Source organism: Pan troglodytes, chromosome 4 (genome assembly GCF_028858775.2).
Source record: "Pan troglodytes isolate AG18354 chromosome 4, NHGRI_mPanTro3-v2.0_pri, whole genome shotgun sequence".
Lineage (NCBI taxonomy): Eukaryota > Metazoa > Chordata > Mammalia > Primates > Hominidae > Pan > Pan troglodytes.
The window spans coordinates 11,170,813-11,193,479 of record NC_072402.2 but is presented as its reverse complement, the minus strand read 5'-3'; the positions used below and the strand labels follow the sequence as shown (position 1 = coordinate 11,193,479).

Sequence of the window (22,667 nt, the reverse complement as noted above, 5' to 3'; positions counted from 1 at the left end):
TCCTTTCATCGGAGTAATAAATTAGGAGGTGACAGAACTTCCTAATGCCCGAGACCCTGACATGTGGTTCGGACAGGCCTTGGCAACCCTGAACTGGGTATCCCGTCGGTGCAAAGCATCGTGGAATGAACTAGAGGAGGCCTGTGCCATAGATCAAGTCTCCCGTATCTGCTGGTATGGACTGAATGTTTGTCTCCCCGCCAATTCTTGTGTTGAAGCCCTAACCCCCAGTATGATGGTATTAGGAGATGGGGCTTTGGGGAGGTGATTAGCTTTAAATGAGGCCATGACAAAATGAGTGCCTTCGTAAGAAGAGACTCCAGAGCGCTCTCTCTTTCTCCATCATATGAGGACAGGGCAAGAGGGCAGTCACCTACAAGGCAGGAAGACATCCCTCATCAGGAACTGAATCAGCCAGAACCTCAATCCTGGACTTCCAGAAATAAATTCCTGTTGTGTAAGCCACGCAGTCTGTGGTATATTGCCATAGCAGCCCAGCTGACCAAGACAGCAGTTTTCTCTCTGGTCCTCCACTGCGCTGGCTTAGTGCTTTCTCTAGCTCACTGAATCTTCCCACTCACACAACTCTGACGAGCCTTGGATCTCTCACGACTCCTGTTTCACCTGCTGACCATGTTGCAGCTTTAACTTTTGCTCCAACCCAGTCAGTTATCACAACCAGGAAGACGACCAGCCCAGTCCTTCCCTTCCTGTTCAGCCCTCTGCGTGTCAGTGTGTTTCTCAGGCAGCCGCATGAGTTTCTCTGGGGTTGGGAGCCCATCCACTCTTGACCAACTCAGCTGAAGCCAAGAAGGGGCCAGTAGGGCCTGGGAGCGGAGCACGCTCTTTGAGATAGGGCTGTGGGCATTCCCAGCAGTCAGGTCTCCAGGTCAACCCAAAGACATGGGACTAGGCTTGCCTGATTTGCTGCTGAAACATGCCCAGCAAGGTTTCCAAATCACCTGGGGAAGTGGGGCTGGGGGACTCAGCCAGCACAGTGGACCATGATCCAGCCTCAACTGCAAATGCCTCAACTCCAGCCGCGTCTCCACTAGATTTTCCCTGAGGAAAGGGTAAACACAGTCAGACCTGTTTCACAAGAATACACGCCTATAAAACCAGCCTAAGCTAATTGTTGGATGTATCCTACTCCAGTCTGGATGTTATCAGTCTAACTTTCAAATGACTTGTTTTACATGTTTGGATGTGTTACAGGAACGAAGGGGGGAACGGAGTAATCCTACAGCGAATGTTTACAGTGACTCCTTGGAGGTAGCACAACATAAGAAATCATGAGGAAGAACATGAATTAGCCTGCCATGCCATGGAGGTGTGGGTCGGGTTGCTCCCTGCATCTGTGCTTCTGCGACAGCGATCAGTCATCTCTTTCCCTGCCAGAGCCCCACGCATGTGGGAGGCGTGGGGAGGTTCTATTTGTTCCTTTTCCACCTTGCACAGCATGTTCTTCTAGCAAGGAATTTATTCCCAGCTTAGAATCAGCATTTCATAGCGGGCGTGGCATGGAGTCGGCGCCCACTGCCCACTCTCGCTCCATGCTGCTCCCCCTAGGTGGCTGCCTACAGAGAGCACACCAAGCCAAGGATCAAAGGCTGCAAAGGGGACACCAAGCCCAGGCTCGGGGGCTGCAGAGAGGACACCAAGCATAGGCTCGAAGGCTGCAGAGAGGATGCCAAGCCCAGCCTCAGAGGCTGTAGAGAATACGCCAAGCCCAGGCTCAGAGGCTGCAGAGAAGACGCCAAGCCCAGGCTCGGAGGCTGCAGAGAGGATGCCAAGCCCAGGCTCAGAAGCCCAGAAAAGTGTCAGGAAGAAGACTGGTTCTTCCAGGTGGAGGTGGGGACAGCCAGAGATCCTGACCCCTGATCAAGGCACCAGGAGCCCCCAGAACACTCACAATCCATTCAGAAGTGTGGGTTCCTGCCCACTGTGTGTTCACACACCCATCCTGACTCACGTACCCTCACACCCACACACCCTCACAGTCACTCACGCACACACTCAGCCTCGCTCATGCAGGCACACACTCTGACACACTCACATCCAGTCTCTCTCACACTGTCTCCTACATGCACAACATAACAGGGCACCGAGAGGGTCCCCAAGAGGGTCCCCAAGAGCCTCCCTCCAGGGCTTTCCTGTGCAGGACTGCAGGTGGTCACCAAGTCCAGTTCGCTCCTACATTCTTATGGCCACCATCTGGACTTCTAGGGTCTGGGCTTTTGCCTCGAAACTCTTCCATCTCCTGGAAGCATCACTCAGGTCACTGGATGATAGAGAGTAACAGGAAAGGCCAGGACTTGGGGATGGACATGGTCCACACTCCAGCTCTCCTGAGTCACAGCACCTCACCTCACCATGAGTTTCCCTCCCACCTCTGGGTTTGTGCGGTGGGCAGAGAGAGACCAAGGGGGTGCCCAGGATGTGGGCATCCTCACCGTGAGGCAGCATCATGGAGCTGGAGAAGGGGTGACTTCCTCCCCACCGACTGCAGCAGCCCTCTCTCTGCCCACTGGCTTCAGGGCCTCTGGTACTGCACAGGCTCCCCTGGGACAGTCTGGGATGTGCCCTCCTTAAAGGGATGGACCTGGATTCCCTCTGTAACTGGCTCCTCTCCCCAGAGTCTTTGAGGGCGGTAGGAGTGGTGGCCTGGGATGCCTTGTGGGGCATGGAAGAGCCAAGGAGGGACTTTCATTAGCCTGAACAGAGAACTTCCCTGCCGGGAGAGTTGTCTAAGAGCCGCAGCAAATGATGAATACCAGTGTCCTTCTGTCGGAGCCCCTTGGGGAGCTGTTGGCACAGGGGGGCCCAGAGCAACGCCTGGCTCTGAAGGCCTCACCAGGATTTAATGAGTTAACGTGAGAAAGGCTTATCAGGACCTGTCACAGAGTGAGTGCGGGATTACACAAGCATTTGCTTTAAAAGGAAAGGAGAGAAGCCACAGCAGAAAGGGACATGCAGGCTTTGGGGTTCCAGTAGAGCATAACACTCGAACTCTTCAGTGAGCAGCAGCAGGAGAGAGACCACAGCCCCTCAAGACATGCCGGTGTCATGCATGTGGCTGACAGGCTCTTCTGGAAGGCAGGGGAGCCTGCTCGGTGACAAGAACAGTTGTCAGGTCGAGGAGGAGAAGCCATGAGATGCTTTGTGAATTTTGCTGAGTGCAATCTTTTCTAAATTTGGAAGTGGACTTCCTCTGTGGGTTCTGTTTTTTATTTTAACAATATCAGTCCCTGGGAGGTTCTATGAAACACATTTCAGGAAGTTGAAATGAATGCAAAATTATTTAAGATCGTCACCTAGGTAATGACAGATCGTCAAACATGGCAATTCTCCCAGTTGAAAACGAGATAAGCTAAGAAGTGTATTTTCAAATGTTATGGCTGGGTTTGCTTCCATTAAAGTCTGGAAAGTAAAATTATAATAAAGTCTGGTTTGAGAACAAATAACATATTTAAACCTAAAAAAAACAACAACAACAACAACAGAAAAAAAAACAAAACACAAGAGGAGAGACAGGATCACTGAAAAGGCCACACCCTCCAGCTGCAGGGACCCAGTACCTCGATGACAGAGGCCAATTTCCATGGTCTTGTGTCTGTCAAAGGAGCCAGGCCGAAGGATGTTACAGAGAACAGACCTGTGGCTATCAGGGACTGGGCCAGAGGTGGGGGACCCTGCAAAGGAACATCATTTGGAAGGGATTTTTGGAGGTGATGGGTCTGTTCTCGATCCTGAATATAACAATGATCACATGATTGTATGTATTAGTCAAAAATCATAGACCAGTATATCATGTAAATTACACACTATTATACACTATATTATACTACATAGATTATACTATCTCATTTTATAAAATAAATAATACTATATATATACACCAGTAAATTATACTATATAATTCTGTTCCAAATTGTATCATAGAATTATATAATACTATCAATTATATTATGCTACCTAAAGAAATATAAATAAAAATTGTATTTCAATAAACTGACTTTAAAAGAAGACATTAGGCTGGGCGCCGTGGCTCATGCCTGTAATCCGAGCACTTTCGGAGACCAAGGCAGACGTATCACTTGAGGTCAGGAGTTTGAAACCAGCCTGGCCAACATGGTGAAATCCCATCTCTACTAAAATACTAAAAGTACAAAAAATTAGGCCAGGTATTGGTGGCAGGAGCCTGTAATCCCAGCTACTTGGGAGGCTTAGGCAGGAAAATGGCTTAAACCCAGGAGGCCGAGGTTGCTGTGAGCCAAGACAGCACCACTGCACGCCAGCCTGGCAACAGAGCGAGACTCCATCTCAATTAAAAAAAAAAAAAAAAAAGACATTAGGGATGGGTGAGGTGGCTCGTGCCTGTAATTCCAGCACTTTGGAAAGCCAAGGTAGAAGGATCACTTGAGCCCAGGAGTTTGAGACTAGCCTGGGCAACATAGGGAGGAGAACTTGTGTCTACAAAAAATAAAAAATTAGCCAGGTGTGGTGGCGCATGCCTGTAGTCCCAGCTAGTCGGGAGGCTGAAGTGGGAGAATTGCTTGAGCCTGAGAGGTCAAGGCTGCAGTGAGTTATGATTGCACCACTGCACTCCGGCCTGGGTGACAGAGCAAGACCCTGTCTCAAAAAAAAAAAAGACATTTGGAGGGTGGGTTGTCACAGGCGGCACCTTTTCTGAGAGCCAAACATCTTGCCCTGCTCCCCACTACCCTTCCACCCCACCCACGAGGGCTGGATTAGGGCTGGGTTTGCCACTAGACAGCCTGACACCCTTTGTTTCCTGAGAAGGGACGTCAAGGGACAAGGTTGCCCCGTAAACATCTCCCTGTGCCATGTCCAGGCTGGGGCATCCCTGATTTTGTCACCTCCTGCCCTCCCACCCAGGTCTGTGTCCTGAGAGGCCAGGAGCAGCCTCAAGTCTCCAGAGGACAAGGGGCAGGGCCATCCCTAAGCTGACGCTCCCACCACACCAGGGTCCCCCTGCCCGGGTTCCCTGTACCTAATTACATGGGGACACATAGTAATACGAATGGCGGGAGCTGCGGGCCACCCTGTGACTCTGCTGTCACCGTTCTGCCTTGGGTGCCTCCTGCCCTGAGGGCTTTGCATCCTTCCTTTTCACAGCTACACAGCAGATGTTATGTCCCCAAACAAACATCCCGGAATTCCTCTCTGAGAACACAAAGGCCTCGTCACAGGGAACGAGCTTTTGAGGGAGGAACGTTTGGCTTATGAATGAAATGGCTTGTGATGGGCAGAAAAAATACTTCGAGTGAATTTCAAAAACAAAAACAAAAACAAAAAACCACTTAGTGTATTTTCCGCCGACAGAGAGGAATTGGAATGGGTTCACTCAAGGCTTCCAGATTCTACGTAACCTGCTCACTACTGAGCTGAGACAACCACATACTTTCTCTTATGGCTGTGTGTGGGCACGTGCGTGCACATATGTGCCTGTGTGTGCACGTGTGGGTCCACACAGCTGCTTTCCAAAGTCACTGAGCTTGCTCCCTGGCTCCCTGATGAGAAAGATGGGAAAATGAGTAAAATGACATTTCACAGCCATCTTCAACATTCTGGCTTTTTCAGCACTGAATGCCTCCTCTGTAGCAGAAGAAAGCTGTGCTGCTCTTCCGACCCAGGCCTCGCTAACCCCGGCTTCAAGAGGCACAGATGTGTGTGTGTGTGTCCCTGGCACGTATTATAGTACTTCCACAGCATCTCTGGAAGGCCCCCACCCAAAATGTTTTCCCCCAGGGCTCAATGATTTCAACAAGAGAGACTCATTCCCTGAGGTTCTTCTCCTAGAAAGCTTTTCTTCCCCCCCGCCAACCCCCGCACCTCTCTCTCTCTCTTTTTTTTTTTTTTTTTTTTTTTTTGAGGCAGAGTCTCACTCTTACTACGCCGGAGTGCAATGGCACGATCTCAGCTCACTGCAACCTCGCCTCCCAGGTTCAAGCAATTCTCCTGCCTCAGCCTCCCGAGTAGCTGGGACTACAGGCACTTGCCACCACGCCCAGCTAATTTTTGTATTTTTTGTAGAGACGAGTTTCACCATGTTGGCCAGGATGGTCTCCATCTCTTGACCTCATGATCTGCCCGCCTCACCCTCCCAAAGTGCTGGGATTATAGGGGTGAGCCACCGCGCCCAGTCTTTTACTTTTCTTTTTGGACAGGATCTCGCTCTGTCACCTAGGCTGGAGTGAAGTGGCGCAATCTTAGCTCACTGCAGCCTCGAGCTCCTGGCCTCAAGTGATCCTCCCACCTCAGCCTCCCAAAGCACTGGGACCACAGACGCCGCAACCTCGCGGGCTATGATGCTTTTCTGAAATGCACAGGCTGTTGGCAGGGCCGTGGTGGGCACACGGGCTGTGGGGCCATTCACCCACCTCCACGCCCCCTCCACCTCGGCCCTGGCGCAAGAGGCCCTAGGACCCTCCCACCGTTCCCACCCAGAACTGTGGGAGGGTCCTCTCCTCCCAGCTCTTCCTCCAGGACAGGACACTCCTCTCCCTGCTGCAGGTCCCTCTCCTCCTGGAGGGTCCCGGGAGGCAGGTGGGGAGGGGAAGAGACCGATCCCGGAGGGGAAAGGGCGAGGCAGAGACAGATCCCCCGGACCTCACCATTTTGTGTGTAGGACGAGTTTCTAAAATGGCTTAGAAACTTAAAAACCAAACAGATCCCAAAGCCTCCCTGCTTTTTATAGAACATCAGTCCCTGCTTCCAAATTAGCAACCCTTAATCTCCTGCCGCTCTAGTTCTGAGGGGCCCTAAGCTGCTGGGTGAGGACTCAGCCCTGCGTTAGCCAGCGGGGTGGAGACACCGGCAGAGGAGAGGAGGGGAGGGGACCCGGGGACGTCGGGGGCGGGGCGAGGAGGGGACCCAGGGCGCGGGTTGGAGGAGACGGAGGGCTGGGGGAAGGGGTGGCGGGGAGGGAACTACAGTTAGGGGGAGAGGACCGAGGGTGCTGGGGATGGCGTCAAGTGGAGGTGGCTTCGAGTGGAGGTGGCTTCAAGGAGGACCCCAGGATAGGGAGGGCAGGAAGGGACCGAAGGTAAAGAGTTGGCCTGTGGGGGGGACCCTAGGGGGCTTCCTGGCCTGGGCCCAGTGTGTTCATATCCTGGGGCCCCCATAACCAAACATTACAGATTGGGTAGCTTAAAAACAGAAATGTGTTTTTCTCACCGTTCTGGGGGCCAGAAATCCAAACTCCAGGTGTCAGCAACGCTGGTTCCTTCTGGAGGCTCTGAGGGAGGACCTCTTCCAGCCTCTCTGCCCACTGCTGCTGGCCAGGCCAGCCTTGGCGCTCCTGGCTGTGGCCACACAGCTCCTGTCTCTGCCTCCACTGCCACAGGGCCTTCTCCCCTGTGCCTGTCTTCAAAGTGCCCCTTCTCATACGGACGCCAGTCATAAGGATGAGGACCCCCCTGCTCCAGAATGGTCTCATTTTAACCAACCCCATCTGCAAAGACCCTATTTCCAAATAAGGCCACATTCTGAGACATGAATGGACATGAGTTTTGGGGGAACATTATTCAACCCAGCACATCCAGTGTCAGGACCACCCACAAGCCCAGACAGAAAGCCTGGCTGATTCCCTCTCACTGTGTCTAAGAGGCAGGTTGTGCCAAGAAAAAGCCTCCCCTTTATATTGGAAGGAGTGAAGGTGTCATGAAAGCTGAGTCACTTAATGGGTGGTGATGGGGACAGGCCCTTCAGCAGCCTCTCTCCACCCCAGGCAGTCCTCCCTGACTCTCTGTGATGACCACGCCTTTCCCCAAGCCCCTGGGGGCTTCATTCCCTTGGTCCTATCCCAAGAGTTAGAGCGCCCACCTTCAGAACTCCTCCCTCCTTTAAATGACATTAAATGATTATATCACATGTGCTCCTTGTGCAAAACTAGGACAAATTGCCAACTTACACATACGGTCTATGATCCCATCACTCTCAGCATTTTAGTGAACCTCTTTTTAGCCATATATGTATTTTTTGAGACAAGAGTCTCACTCTGCTGCCCAGGCTGCAGTGCAGTGGCAAGATCACAGCTCACTGCAACCTCCACTTCCCAGGTTCAATCGATTCTCCTGCCTCAACCTCCTGAGTAGCTGGGATGACAGGCGTGGGCCACCACATCCAGCTAATTTTTGTATTTTTAGTAGAGATGAGGTTTCACCATGTTGGCCAGATTGGTCTCAAACTCCTGACCTCTGGTGATTCACCCGCCTCAGCCTCCCAAAGTGCTGGGATTACAGGGGTGAGCCACCACGCCCAACCAGCCATATACATATTTTAAGTTATCCTTTGGACCTCAGATGGACAGAGTTGTAATCACCACCCTCAGTCCACCACATACCATGGTTTGGACACACATTGTTCTTTTTATTTTACTTATTTTTCTGGCAATTTGTGTCAAAATAGGATGCAGTGGATATGATAGCTCCTATTTATCTTTTGTGTTATGCATTCCTCAAAGCATGTATTTATTTAATCCCCAAAGCCCCTAGCTGTGCTATGCTGGAGTCATCCCTGGCTGGCTTGTGAGGGTGACTTAAGTTTTCAGAAATTCTGTCAATAGGTTGTTAAGTCACTGGGAGCGTGATATTGGCCATTATGGGAGTATTTGCCACGGAAGTCACTAGATGCGACAAATCAGGGCTTTTTCATCAAGAGCCCCTTAAATGCCACCCTTTGGCCTGTGGGGTTGGTACTCTTGTTGTTCCCACTTAACCAATGAAGAAACCAGGATAGGGCGGTTGGTAACACCCTAGGACGCACACCCGGCCAGTGGCGAGTCCAAATTCAAACCCAGGAAGTTTGTACAACACCTGAATCTAATGACACTGTTGCCGCCATTTTGAACTCTGATATTTTCCATCCATCAGAAGCAGCTTCCCAGGCACTAAAAATTCCTCAAATTTCACTTTTGATGGCTGCATAATTTTCTGTTATGGGGACATACAGTGTCTTGTTAAATTAGCCCCAATTGTAAGACAATAGAGTTCTATGCAGTGTTTTCTCCTTGCAAAAATGTTTCAACCCACCTTTCCCCTCTTCGTTGGTGTTGGTCCTGTGGATCCAGTCCCAGGGGCTTCCTTGGTGAGCGGGGCATCAAGCTAAGCCTCGTGGCAGCCAGCCCTGAGGATCAGGCTGTAGGGGGGCTCAGGACACACTCAGCTCCTCCTGAGGGTGAGGTGCCACGTCGCAGACCCAAACCTTCCCCAGGTACAGCAAGACCCCGCCCTGTCTATGTGTAGCCAAGAGACCCTGTGGTGGGTTTCTCTTTCTCCAGCCTCTACTTCCAGAGTGACGAGGGGCCAAAGCCCCTGACAGACTTCCTGTGAGAGCTCACTCACACACACGCTCACACTTCTACACAGCCACACACTCATATGCACACAAATACACATGCACATGCAGACAGATTCACACCCAACACTCTCATACACACACACATTCACACATCTATACCCACACATGCATGCATACACACACACACACACACACACACAGACACACACACACGGACATACACATACAAATACTCCTAAAATCACCCAGCACTCAACACAGAGACAGTCTTAAGGACACACCAAGTTATGAGGTACATTCTGTCCCCAAGAATGAGGACTCTTGGAAGGCAGGGAAGGTGTGATCAGTTTTCTAAAAGTTCAGCAAGTTGCCTGACGTGTACCAAGGGCTCCATTCCATAAAAGGAAAAACGTGGACAGACATGAGCAAACACGTCTCCACCTTGGAAAACTGCAACCTCTTAGTTGTCAAGCTCAGCTTCCTCGTGGGGTGCGTTGGCTGGCTCTGGGTGCTGCAACCCAGCACCGTGCACTGGGGGCTCCCACCACCAGAATGCATCGTCTCACAGTTCTGCAAACTGGAAGTCCAAGATCAAGGTGTGGACGGGGTTGCTTCCTTCTGAGGCTGTGTGGGAGAACTTGTTCCAGGCCTCTCTCCTCACTCCTGGGCTTTGCCAGAGATCTTCGGCATCCTTGGCTTGTACACACATCATCCCAATCTCTGCCTCTGCCTTCACATGGCATTCTTCCTGCATGTGTGTCTGTCACATGCAGGGAAAAAGCAATTGCAACAAAAGCAAAATTGACAAATGGAATCTAATTAAACTAAAGAGCTTCTGCGCAGCAACAGAAACTATCACCCGAGTTAACAGACAACCTACAGAATGGGAGAAAATTTTTGCAATCTATCCATCTGACAAAAGTCTAATATCCAGAATCTACAAGGAACTTAAACAAATTTACAAGAAAAAAACAACCCCATTAAAAAGTAGGTGAAAGAGATGAACAGACACTTTTCAAAAGAAGACATACATGTGGCCAATAAACATATGAAAAAAGCTCAACATCACTGGTCATTAGAGAAATGCAAATCAAAACCACAATGAGATACCATCTCACGCCTGCCAGAATGGCGATTATTAAAAAGTCAAGAAACAGGCCGGGCGCGGTGGCTCACACCTGTAATCCCAGCACTTTGGGAGGCCGAGGCGGGCGGATCACCTGAGGTCAGGAGTTTGAGACCAGCCTGACCAACATGCCGAAACCCTGTCTCTATTAAAAATACAAAAAATTAGCTGGGCATGGTGGTGCATGCCTGTAAACCCAGCTATTTGGGAGGCTGAGGCAGGAGAATTGCTTGAACCCAGGAGGCAGAGGTTGTGGTGAGCTGAGATCATGCCATTGCACTCCAGCCTTGGCGACAAAAGCGAGACTCAGTCTCAAAAAAAAAAAAAAAAAGTCAAGAAACAACAGAGGCTGGCGAGGCTGTGGAGAAATAGGAATGCATTTACACTGTTGGTGGGAATATAAATTAGTTCAACCATTGTGGAAGACAGTGTGGTGATTCCTCAAAGACCTAGAATCAGAAATGCCATTTGACCCAGAAATCTCATAGCTGGGTATGTAGCCAAAGGAATAGAAATCATTCTACTATAAAGATACATGCACACATATGTTCACTGCAGCACTATTCACAATAGCAAAGACATAGAATCAGCCCAAATGCCCATCAATAATAGACTGGATAAAGAAAATGTGGTACATATACACCATGGACTATTATGCAGCCATAGAGAGGAATGAGATAATGTCCTCTGCAGGGACATAGATGGAGCTGGAAGCCATTATCCTCAGCAAACTAAGGCAGAAACAGAAAACCACACACTGCATGTTCTCACTTATAAGTAGGCGCTGAACAATGAGAACAAATGGACACAGGGAGGGACACAACACACACTGGGACCTGTTTGGTGGGGGCAGGGGGAGGGCAAGCATCAGGAAGAATAGCTAATACATGCTGAGCTTAATACCTAGGTGATGTTTGATCTGTGCAGCAAACCACCATGGCACACGTTTACATATGTAACAAACCTGCACATCCTGCACATGCATCCCAGAACTTAAAATATAATTAAATTAAATTAAATGAAAAAATTTAAAAACCCACTCATATTGGATTATGGGATCCACCTCATTCCAGCATGACTTCATCTTGACAAATTACATCTGCAACAATCTTATTTCCAAATAAAGTCACATACTGAGGTACTGGGGCTTAGGACTTCAGCAGATGAATTTTGGGGGGGGACACAATTCAGCCCATAGGGGGCAATCCAGTCCCCTCTCCTGCTCCTGCTACTTCCTCAGGGGCGCCATGTGAGACGATGGCATGAGAAGAGGCAGGTTTGGACTTGCCCGGCCCTGTCATTCTCAGCCCTGACACAGACACCCTACATGTATTCATTCACTTGGCTGCAGTATAGCATTCTGGATTTTTTTTTTTTTGGTAGAAATAAAGCTAATTAAAAAGTTGTTCAGGTCACAAGATATTTATTTACAATACCTGAAACTTTGACCTCACACTCTCTTTCCACATATTTGACATGAGAAAGGCTATCATGTAACTGTCCTCAGGGTTACTTAACCATAATTCGGCTATATCCTCTTAAGAAGAGAAAGGAATGAAACAGATGGGCCCTTCATCTGTTTCTTATTAACACAGCATTAGTTTCGTCATGACAAAAATTTCATATCTATTAATGTCTCTTCCAACAGTTCCTAACTCACATTCTCTCTAAATAGTGCAGAGAGCAACACGGCAGTTTCCTTCAGTTAATGCACGGACGGAGAAATTTCCCTAAGTTAATGTTCTGTTTGCTCAGTCGCAACCTCAGATGCAAAGTTTTCTTTTTCTTTTGGTGAGGACAGGAGGGTGGGAGTCTTTACAGTGACAAATTTTGGCTCCCACTCTCCTCTCCCCACCAAAAGAAAAATAAAATCTGTGCATCTCAGGTTGTGACTGAGAAAACAGAGCATTACCAGTCACTTGCGGGTTCTTCACTGACAGATTTCCATCAAGATGGGGGGTGCGGTGGCTCACGCCTGCAATCCCAGCACTTCTGGAGGCTGGGGCAGGAGGGTTGTTTGAGCCCAGGAGTTCGAGACCAGCCTGGGCAACAAAGTGAGACCCTGTCTGTATGGAAAAAAAAAATGTTTTAAATTAGCCGGACATGGTGGTACATGCCTGTGGTTCCAGCTACACGGGAGGCGGGAGGACGGCTTGAGCCCAGGAAGTCAAGACTGTGGTGAGCCCTGTTAACAACCCTGCACTCCAGCCTGACTGACAGAGGGAGACTCTGTTTCAAAAAGAAGAAAAAAGAAAAGAAAAGCGATTATGACTCAAGTCTCATTATGTGCAAGGCTGGGTTGCTGCTGTGGGAGAGATCAATGCTGGGGAGTCGGATCTGCTCAACCAGCTGTGTGACTTTGGGCAAATTACTCAACCTCTCTGAGACTTAGGTTCAGAAAATATAAAAGAGAGAGAATAAAGTTTCCTTGTCAAAGTGGGTGTGGGAGTTAAATGAGGTGATGTAGGTGGAGTCTCTCGGACACAGCAGGCACAGACTAAAAACCAGATTCCTTTTGCCCCTCCCCAGAACAGAAATCTAAACAAGCACTCAATCCCCTGTCCTGCCGCCTATGAGAAGATTAGGGCCTCCTCAGCATGAGTCATTTGTCAATTCAAAATTTTATTTATTTATTATTATTATTATTATTTTGAGGCAGAGTCTCACTCTGTTGCCCATGGAGTGCAGTGACACGATCTTGGCTCACTGCAATCTCCGCCTCCTAGGTTTAAGCAATTCTCCCACCTCAGCCTGCCAAGCAGCTGGGATTACAGGCACCTGCCACCACACCCAGCTAAATGTTTTGTATTTTTAGTAGAGATGGGGTTTCGCCATGTTGGCCAGGCTGGTCTCGAACTCCTGGCCTCAAGTGATCCCCCTGCCTCGGCCTCCCAAAGTGCTGGGATTACAGGCATGCGCTACCATGCCCGACCCAAATTTTTTGTTTTGTTGTGTTTTTTTTTTTGAGACAGAGTCTCTCTATGTCGCCCAGGCTGGAGTGCAGTGGTGTGATCTCGGCTCACTGCAAACTCTGCCTCCCAGGTTCAAGCAATTCTCCTGCCTCGGCCTCCCAAGTAGCTGGGATTACAGGTGCCCACCACCATGCCTGGCTAATTTTTGTATTTTTAGTAGAGACAGGGTTTCACCACGTTAGCCAGGCTGGTCACAAACTCCTGACCTCAGGTGATTCACCCATCTCGGCCTCCCAAAGTCCTGGGATTATAGGCGTGAGCCATCACACCCCGCTGCCTTAGTGCATTTTAAGTCAGAAACTAAACATGTTAGAACTATTGATTCCAGAATTCTCTCAAGATGAGAATTATCAGCCTTTAAGTTCGTGGTTCTTCCCACCCTTTCTCTAAATGAATAGACTCAGCTGAGGTTTGGAAGTGCGTTTGGTCCCCAGGTACACTGCCACACAGCACTTACCATGTTAAACAAAGGAATACCCTGTGTGTGAGGTTGATCTGTATCTGCTGCTAGGAGCAGAGGGTCTCGTGTGTCCCATATGCTGAGAAGCCCAGCAGTCACAAATTGCTGGTCTTGCTTCCATTGCTGGACAATGCCATCAGGCATGCAGGCTTTTCCTTGTCTTTGTCAGGTTGGCTCTTCATTCTCAGGCTGGTTTCCTCTTGGTTTCAAATGCACTGCTGTAGCTCCAGACATCATGTCTATCTATGAGAAAGTAAGAAGTGGGAGAAGAGGAAGCTGTGAGCATGTCTGTCTTTTATTGGGAAAGCTAACATTCTGCAGAAGTCAGTTGACTTCTGCCTCCATTCAGTGAGCCCTTGGCTGCCAGGAGGATGAGTTTTGCAGGGTTGAATGAAGGTTCTCTTGGTAAGGCAGAGAGGAGGCTTGGATGTTGGATGGACTGACCATGGGTCTGCCCTAGAAACTCAGCATGGCATGGATGCCTTTGGTCAGGAGGGAGGTAGTGAATGCATCCTGGCACGGTGGCTTTGCCAGGTGAGAAGAACAAGGGTCAATCCTGTACCTCTGCCACTCAGGGGCCTCTGCTACTTGCATGAAGACAGAAAAGAAAGTGGGAAATGGTCAGCACATACCAACAAATTGATTCCTTTCTAAAGCAAGGACATCTTTACAGGATGGTCTAATGTCTTTTTGGGAGACATTACCTTGATCATTCTGGTATACAGTACTTGTATACTTGTATAAATGAATATGATTGGTTGAAAGAAAAAAGAAAAGAACACTAATTTTCTTTCTCGAAGTGGCAGAAAAAAAAAAGTTCTCAGTTTTCCCATCTGAATGAATGTCTTCGTGGGCTATCTTGGGAAATAATACTTCTAGAACAATACAACTCCCTTTGCCCAAGATGTCTGTCACACTCACCAAATTCAGGCTAAGAGTCACTTATGAAAATCAGCTGGATTGCTTTAAAGTCATTCCTCATTTTTCACCTAAAAATACCTTATCCAAATTGGCTCACCCACCTTGTGCCCCAGACTCGGCTGTGAATGACTCAGCTGTTTCTAGAATTCAAATCAACCCTCCAAGACTGAAGTGTGTTTTGTTTTGTTTATTTGTTAATGGGAATATATGCAAAACAATTTGCCACAAGGTTTGAAAGCAGTTCAAGCGTTAGGGACACAGAAGTTTGCATCTCGGCTCTCAAGGTGACTCCTTTCTGGGACCTTTGCATTCTGAAGGTTGAGAAGAATCCGGTGCCTGCCGTGTTCTCCTGGTCTGCAGCAGGAGGCCCCGGCCATCTGCACAAAGTGAGCCACACACTCAGGCCTGCATGCCCATGGGAGAAAAATGTACAGGATGAATCAGTGCCTGAAGCAGCCTCATAGAATTCTCAAAGGAAAACAGAAAGAAGTGAGCATCCTCCTGGGCAGGCTGGGTCCTCAAAGATGCTGAGGTAAGAAGTGAGCTAAACTGCTTAACCACCAGCAATGAGGCTCCACGCCAGGCCCATCTGGTGTCCAGAGCTGCTGGCGAATGGGGCCAATGACAGAGAGGTCAGTGATGGTACTGTCTTCTGGAAAGGCCACGTGGGGAGGCTTGGCAATGGCCAGCCCCCTGGGCGCAGATGGTGTGGAGGGCCGGGTAGCAGATGCCGGGCCGAGCAGGTGGGATTGTGGAGGGGCAGCAGTCATTACTTGTTGCTTGCTCTCTCGGCTCTCTTCCCTCCGGTTTGTAGACTCGGGGTACTAAGCAGACATATGCTTTGCATGGCTGGTGTTCACCATCACAGCCGCTGCAGGCTGGGAGATCTCCATTAGAAAGGTTTTAATGAGCTCCTCCTAACTGCCAGTGCCTTCCATCTATTGATTCATTCACTCTCATCCCACAAACGTTTATTAAGTACCCGCTATGGGCCAACGAAGGCGCAAGGATGCTTAACCATTTGGGAGCCAAAAGTGATGATAATATAAATCTCTTTTTTTGGCCAAACCAGAGAGCAGTGGCGATTCGGATTCTTTATGGGAAACCCCTCACATCCCTGTCTTTAATGAAGGCAGATGGCACACAACAGATCTGCAGCACAATAGGTGCTTGTCATCAGAAGCATTTTCATCAAAGTATTTTCAAGGTCTTTAAAACTACTAAACAGCTCCCCAGGGCATGGCCGTTTCAGGCGTCTGGATAACACGTGTTTGGTGTCTAAGGCAGTCGGCCGTCAGCAAATGCTGAAGGAAACCTGGTGATGTGAAAATTGTCATTATTTGGTCACCTGAAAAAGTAAAGCTGAGGGCTGGAGGGCAAGGGAAAAGTGAAACCAGGAGTGAAATCACCTTTCCATGTACACTCACACAGGGAGAATGAGATTCCACCTCCCTCTTGATGCACCAGTCCAGCCCTGCAGGTTGAGTGGGAGGTGGTGTGAGAGGGCCCGCTCAGCACGGGCAGAACACCTGGAAGAAGACTTGACTCTGTTTCCTTTTGTGCCCTTCCCACGTCTCCCACCCTGCTGCCTGCTGCCCTGGCTAATGTGGGCTTGGATCATGAAATGATTTGGCTCTGTGTCCCCACCCAAATCTGAATTATCACTCCCATAATCCCAGTGGGAGGTAATCGAATCATGGGGATGGGTCTTTCGCCTGCTGTTCTCGAGATAGTGAATAAGTCTCAGGAGATCTGATGGTTTTATGAAGGGTAGTTCCCTGCACAAGCTCTCTTGCCTGCCACCATGTAAGATGTGCCTTTGCTCCTCCTTCACCTTCCACCATGATTGGGAGGCCTCCCCCACCATGTGGAACTGTGAGTGCATTAAACTCTTTTTCTTTATAAATTACCCAGTCTTGAGTATTTCTTCATAGGAGTGTGAAAATGGACTAATACAGATCATGATCCCTGCCACAACCTTGCTTGAGTGTGGCCTACTTGGCCCTTCATTGTCTAAATCTGGCTCACATCTGAGTTTTGATTGAGCATCTCTCACCCTTTCCAGGGGCCACCTCTCTCTATTCACACACACATACAGACACACACACACAGGCACAAACATGTGTGCGCGCACACACACACACACACACACGTGCATGCACCCCACTAAAGCAATACCAACCCGTTTGCCCAGGCCCGGCCCTCTCACTCCCCAATGCCCTACCCTCCCCTTCTCAGGCCTGATGTCAGCCTCAATTCCACCAGCAGGCTTTTTTCAGGAACTTGCAACTCCTTCCAGTCAAAATACAGCATTTTCTGTATGCCCCACATTCTCAATGCACAGATGATGAGATACAGACAGATAACTGTCTTCTCCCAGTTTAGTTAGTGAGACAAAAAAATACAATTGCCTGCCAAGTCTAAGCACCCTCTAGACCTGCATAGTCTTCCAGCCGTCCAGTCGAGGCCTAGGCCTGTGCCCACCAGAAGTGACACCACGGAATGAGCGTTTCCCGTGAGCCTGGTGCTCTTCGGGCACTAACGACACTTGGTCCTCAAACAGCTTGCCCAGGTGTGTACTGTTATCACCTCCACTGCACAGAGGAAGACGTGCAAGGCACAGAGAGGTTAAGTCACTTTCCCACTGTCACAGAGCTGGTAAGTGGCGGAGACTGGATTTGAACCTAGGCAGCTCTAGAGCTCACTCTCCTAACCAGAATCCAAAGGGCCTTGCCTCACCAAGTGTCCCCATTCCCAGACCTGCATCACCCAACAGTGCCTAGGACACTGGGTTTACCATAGTTATCTATGCTGCGTAACAAGCATCCCACATTTGATGGCATCAAACAAGAACCATTTTCCCATGCCCAGGGATTCTGCAGGTCAGGAGTTTGGAGAGGATGAAGCCTCAGCCAGGAAGCTGTGAACAGCCATGGCTGACATCCTCCGGGGGCTTCTTCCCTCTTAACCCCTGCCCTGGGAAGCCAGGTTCAGCCAAGCCTGTGTATGAGCCCCAGTGCCTGGCTGCTTCCTGTACCTTGGGCTTCTGGCAGCATAGAGGCGGAGTTCTGAGCAGGAACTTCCTGAAGGGAACGTTCCAAGGGAACCAGGCCTCAGCATCAGGCCTGTTCTGCCCTGGCCTCGGATTGTAGCACTACTCCAGCCTCGAACGTCGTCGGCATCGATTCTACTCTATCCTATCAGTCACAAGGGAGCCACAGGCCAGCCTGGGTTCCCGGGGATGGAGAGACTCTGCTTCTGCATGGGGGAATGACACGGTCACACTGCAGAAGAACACGAGTGTAGGAGGCAGCGTCATGGCCATTTTCGGTAAACACAACCTGCTGCTCACCCGCCTTGCCCAAGCCTACCTCTTCCAGAAACTTCTGTGTCCCAATTATGGTTCACCTTGATGTCCTAAAGGTATTGACTGCTTACTTCATTGGTCACATTGTCCCTGTGAACGGAAAACCGTGACTTAGGGCTACCATACGAGCGTTCCATGGTGGCCAGAGTGGCCTGACCCCCTAGTGGTGCTAGTGGGGATGACGCTGGAACTGACAGTGGCCTCCCTCTTGTGTTGGTGTGGCATCTTTCCTGGCAATTGGGTGATCAGAAGACAACTGCATTTCTGACCCAAAGCTCTCACAACTTGCAATTGCTCAGGGGGTTGGGGGCGGATCACCTGAGGTTGGGAGTTCGAGACCAGCCTGACTAACATGGAGAAACCCCAACTCTACTAAAAATACAAAATTAGCCAGGCGTGGTGGTGCATGCCTGTAATCCCAGCTACTCGGGAAGCTGAAGTAGGAGAATCACTTGAACCCGGGAGGCAGAGGTTGCGGTGCACCAAGATCACGCCATTGCACTCAAGCCTGGGCAACAAGAGCCAAACTCCATCTCAAAAAAAAAAAAAAAGGAACTTGAGCTTTCAGGTTATCATTTGACCATTGACCAAAAACAAGCAGCATTTCTGCTGTGGGTGGGGCGGGGGGTGGAAATGGTACAGAATCTTATATTTGTTCAGCTGCTTTATTTTTTTTTTGGTGGCCCCTGGATGAAGAATGGAGATGCAGGCTTGCTGTGTGGCTATAATTGATTTAATACTCAAAAAAAGGGACCAAGAGTCAAAAGCATTTTCTCAAAGTACTCACTACTTTTAAATGACTCTCTAGAAGGAGAGGAAAGGAGGTTTCCTCCAACTCTGCTTTCCCTGGCCTTTGAGAGGCGTGGAGAGAGCCATACGTCCTCACAAATGGTATTCAAAATATGTTTGGCAGCAACTTTTTTATGAAAACACACAAAAGCTTGAGCTAGTACACTGAAATATTAAATACACTTCAATATTTTAGATACTCCTGAAATGCCAACTGACCAAACCAGTCTTTTTTCCAATTGGGTGTGAAACTCACAACGATCAAGTTTAAGCAATGTATTCATAACTGAGCGTTGACCCCAGGAGATGCCCACTGCCCCAGTAGGGAGAGAGCCACGACTTCTGTGCAAGGATGCGGCCATGATTGTGTTTTCTTGGAGCCTGCTTCCTAGAGGCGAGCTGACTTCTGTTCCAAGAGGACAGGACAGGCCGGGCACGGTGGCTCATGCCTGTAATCCCAGCACTTTGGGAGACAAAGGCGGGCAGATCACCTGAGGTCAGTTCAAGACCAGCCCGGCCAACATGGAGAAACCACGTCTCTACTAAAAATACAAAAATTAGCTGGCGTGGTGGCACATGCCTGTAATCCCAGCTACTCAGGAGGCTGAGGCAGGAGATTCACTTGAACCCGGAGGCAGAGGTTGCAGTGAGCAGAGATAGCACCACTACTTCAGCCTGGGCGACAAGAGTGAGACTCTGTCTCAAAAACAAACAAACAAACAAACAAAATACCCCCAAGAGGACAGGACCAAAGAGTGAGGTGTGTGTTGTTGTGCTGGGCATGCCACCTTTGTGTCGACCAGGAGCCTCAGATCTTGGTGACTTTAGGTGCGTTACTTCACTTCTCATCTGTAAAATGGGAGGCAATAGTGATACTTACCCCATGGGGCTGCTGGGCAGGAGGCTGTTGAATGGCTTAATGTAAGCGAAATATTTTGAATATTCCTTGGCATAAAAGAGCTTCTTGCACCTGTCGTACCATCAACGCTCACCTGTCGCAGCTAGCAATGGCATTTTGACAAGATGGTCGTTCTCACTTGGCTCCCCAGGGAAATGAGGTTCACACAAACATGCAAACACACACGCAAGCCACCAGTGGGGCCTCCTAGCCCACACAGGCTCCTGCACACAATAGGTGCTCAATCAATGCAGTTGGCCCTGTGGTTAGCTGGTCTGCAGACCGGAAGGGTCACAGCTGGCCACTAACGCTAAGGACCCATGGGGAGCCTCTAGGCTCTTGGATTCCACTAGAGCTCACTTCATCCCAGAAGTGGTTTCTTCTACTTCTCTTATGCCAGGAAACAATGCTCTTCTCTCCAGGACAGTCTCCAGCCTCAGGGACTCCAGCTGGTGTCAGAGCCAAGTGAGCATCTGTGCCATTTGCCGACCACCTGGCCGACGTGGTGGCTTCTGCAGGCTGTACTACCCCTAAAGGAGCTGACTTTTGTCTCTACAGTTTTTATGGCAGAGATTTTGGAGAGTTTTTAAATTTTATTATATTTTATTTTGATTATAAAAACTTTACTGATTTTTATTTTTAACATAAAATAACTTTTTTTTCTTTTTTTGAGATGGGGTCTCACTCTGTCACCCAGGCTGGAGTGCAGTAGCTTGATCTCGGCTCACTGCTCTATCTCTGCCTCCTGGGTTCAAGAGATTCTCGTGCTTCAACCTCCTGAGTAGCTGGGATTACAGGCACCCACCATCACGCCCGGCTAATTTCTGTATTTTTAGTAGAGATGGGGTTTTGCCATGTTGGCCAAGCTACTCTTGAACTCCTGACCTCATGATCCACCCACCTCGGCCTCCTAAAGTGCTGGGATTCCAGGCATGAGACACTGCGTCCGGCCAATAACTTTTATGTTAACTATGGCTAATTTACAAAAGATTTGCAAGAAACATAAAAACTTCCCATGTACTCTTCACCCAGATATACTAATTGTTTCTGTTTGTTTGTTTGTTTGTTTGTTTTTGAGATGGAGTCTCGCTCTTGTCACGCAGGCTGGAGTGCAATGGCCCAATTTTGGCTCACTGCAACCTCTGCCTCCCGGGTTCAAGTGATTCTCCTGCCTCAGCCTCCTGAGTAGCTGGAATTACAGGCACGTACCACCAAGCCCAGTTAATTTTTGTATTTTTAGTAGAGACGGGGTTTCACCATGTTGGCCAGGTTGGTCTCAAACTCCTGAACTCAGGTGATCCACCTGCCTCAGCCTCCTAAAGTGCTGAGATTACAGGTGCGAGCCATGGCGCCTGGCCTGGATATACTAATTGTCAACATTTTGCCGCATTTGGCCACATCATCTCTGTTTCTTTATATAAATACACATCTCTTTTTCTTCCTGATCCATTTAGGAGCAGATTACAGACATCATACCCTTTACCCCTAAATATTTCCACATAGATCTCCAACAAACAAGAGTGTTCTCTCACATAACCACAGGGCAGTTATCTGAGCCAGGAAATTTCTCATTGCTGGAATGTGGTTACCTGGTTACCAAGTGACCCAATGATGTCTTCATAGCATTTGTCTTCCAGTCCAAGATCCAAACCAGGATCATACATCATGTTTAGTGGCCAATTCTCTTTGGTGTCCCTTCATCTGACACTGTCTTTTAGCTTTGTTTGTCTTGCACAACACTATATTTTTTCAGGAGCTGCAGAAGTTGTTACTGAAGAGAATCGTATGGAAGATCTGGGATGCCCTTCCCCAGATTCTCTGCCCCATGGGGCCATCTGAGGTCTCCTCATTACTAGATTTGAGTTTGCTGGGAATAAACAATGAAGTCTCCATTCCTTGTGTGTCCCAACACAGGCACATGATGTCGGTTCAGTTCAGTCCCCCACACCCCCGACCCAGCTTTTTTTTTTTTTTTTTTTTTGAGATGAAGTCTTGTTCTTGTTACCCAGGCTGGAGTGCAATGGCATGACCTCAGCTCACTGCAACCTCCACTTCCTGGGTTCAAGCAATTCTCCTGCCTCAGTCTCCCAAGTAGCTGGGATTACAGGCACTCGCCACAATACCCAGCTAATTTTTTTTTTGTATATTTGGTAGAGACGGGGTTTCACCATGTTGGCCAGGCTGGTCTCAAACTCCTGACCCCAGGTGATCTGCCCATCTCGGTCTCCCAAAGTGCTGGGATTACAGGCATGAGCCACGGCACCTGGCCTCAGTCCCCTCTTAGTGACAACGTTGACTTGAGTTGAAGGTGGTGTCTGCCAGCTGTACAATCTTCTCTTTTCCATTGTAACTAACAGGTCATCTGTGGGAGGGACTTTGACACTAGGTCAATGTCTCCTTCCTCCCCAACCTCGCAACCAAGAGCTTTAGCATTTATTAAGGATTCTTGCTGGACTCGGTGACCAATTATGGTTGTAAAACAGTGGCTTCTCTAAGCCTATTCTTTCTTCTGTGATGATTAGTTGGCTTTCCACTATGAGGAAGAGCTTCCCCTTCTTCATTCACTCATTCATGATCATTATGGACAAACAGATTCTTATGCATTTGGATGGGCTGCCATTCGTCACTGTCATTATGTATTCTGATTCTCTAACTGTCTTGGATCTGGTCAGTGGGAGCTCCTCAGCTGGCCCCTGTGCCCTTTGAACAGTTCTCCTTTATTTCTTTCAGCGTTTCCTTAATTTCTGGCACTGCAAGATGCTCCAGGCTTATGTTGTTCTTTCTCTTCCTGGAATGACCATTTCTCCAAG

At 49.0% G+C, this 22,667-nt stretch overlaps 1 protein-coding gene across 1 annotated transcript in view; it reads left to right on the top strand.

Moving 5' to 3' along the window:
* The first annotated feature begins 2,766 nt into the window (after positions 1-2,766).
* The window catches only part of LOC107974624 (uncharacterized), a 50,658-nt gene continuing 30,757 nt past the window's right edge, over positions 2,767-22,667 (top strand). Inside the window, exon 1 of the mRNA XM_063811794.1 lies at positions 2,767-2,873. Within this exon, the coding sequence (XP_063667864.1) occupies positions 2,767-2,873 (107 nt within the window). The remainder of the gene's footprint in view (positions 2,874-22,667) is intronic.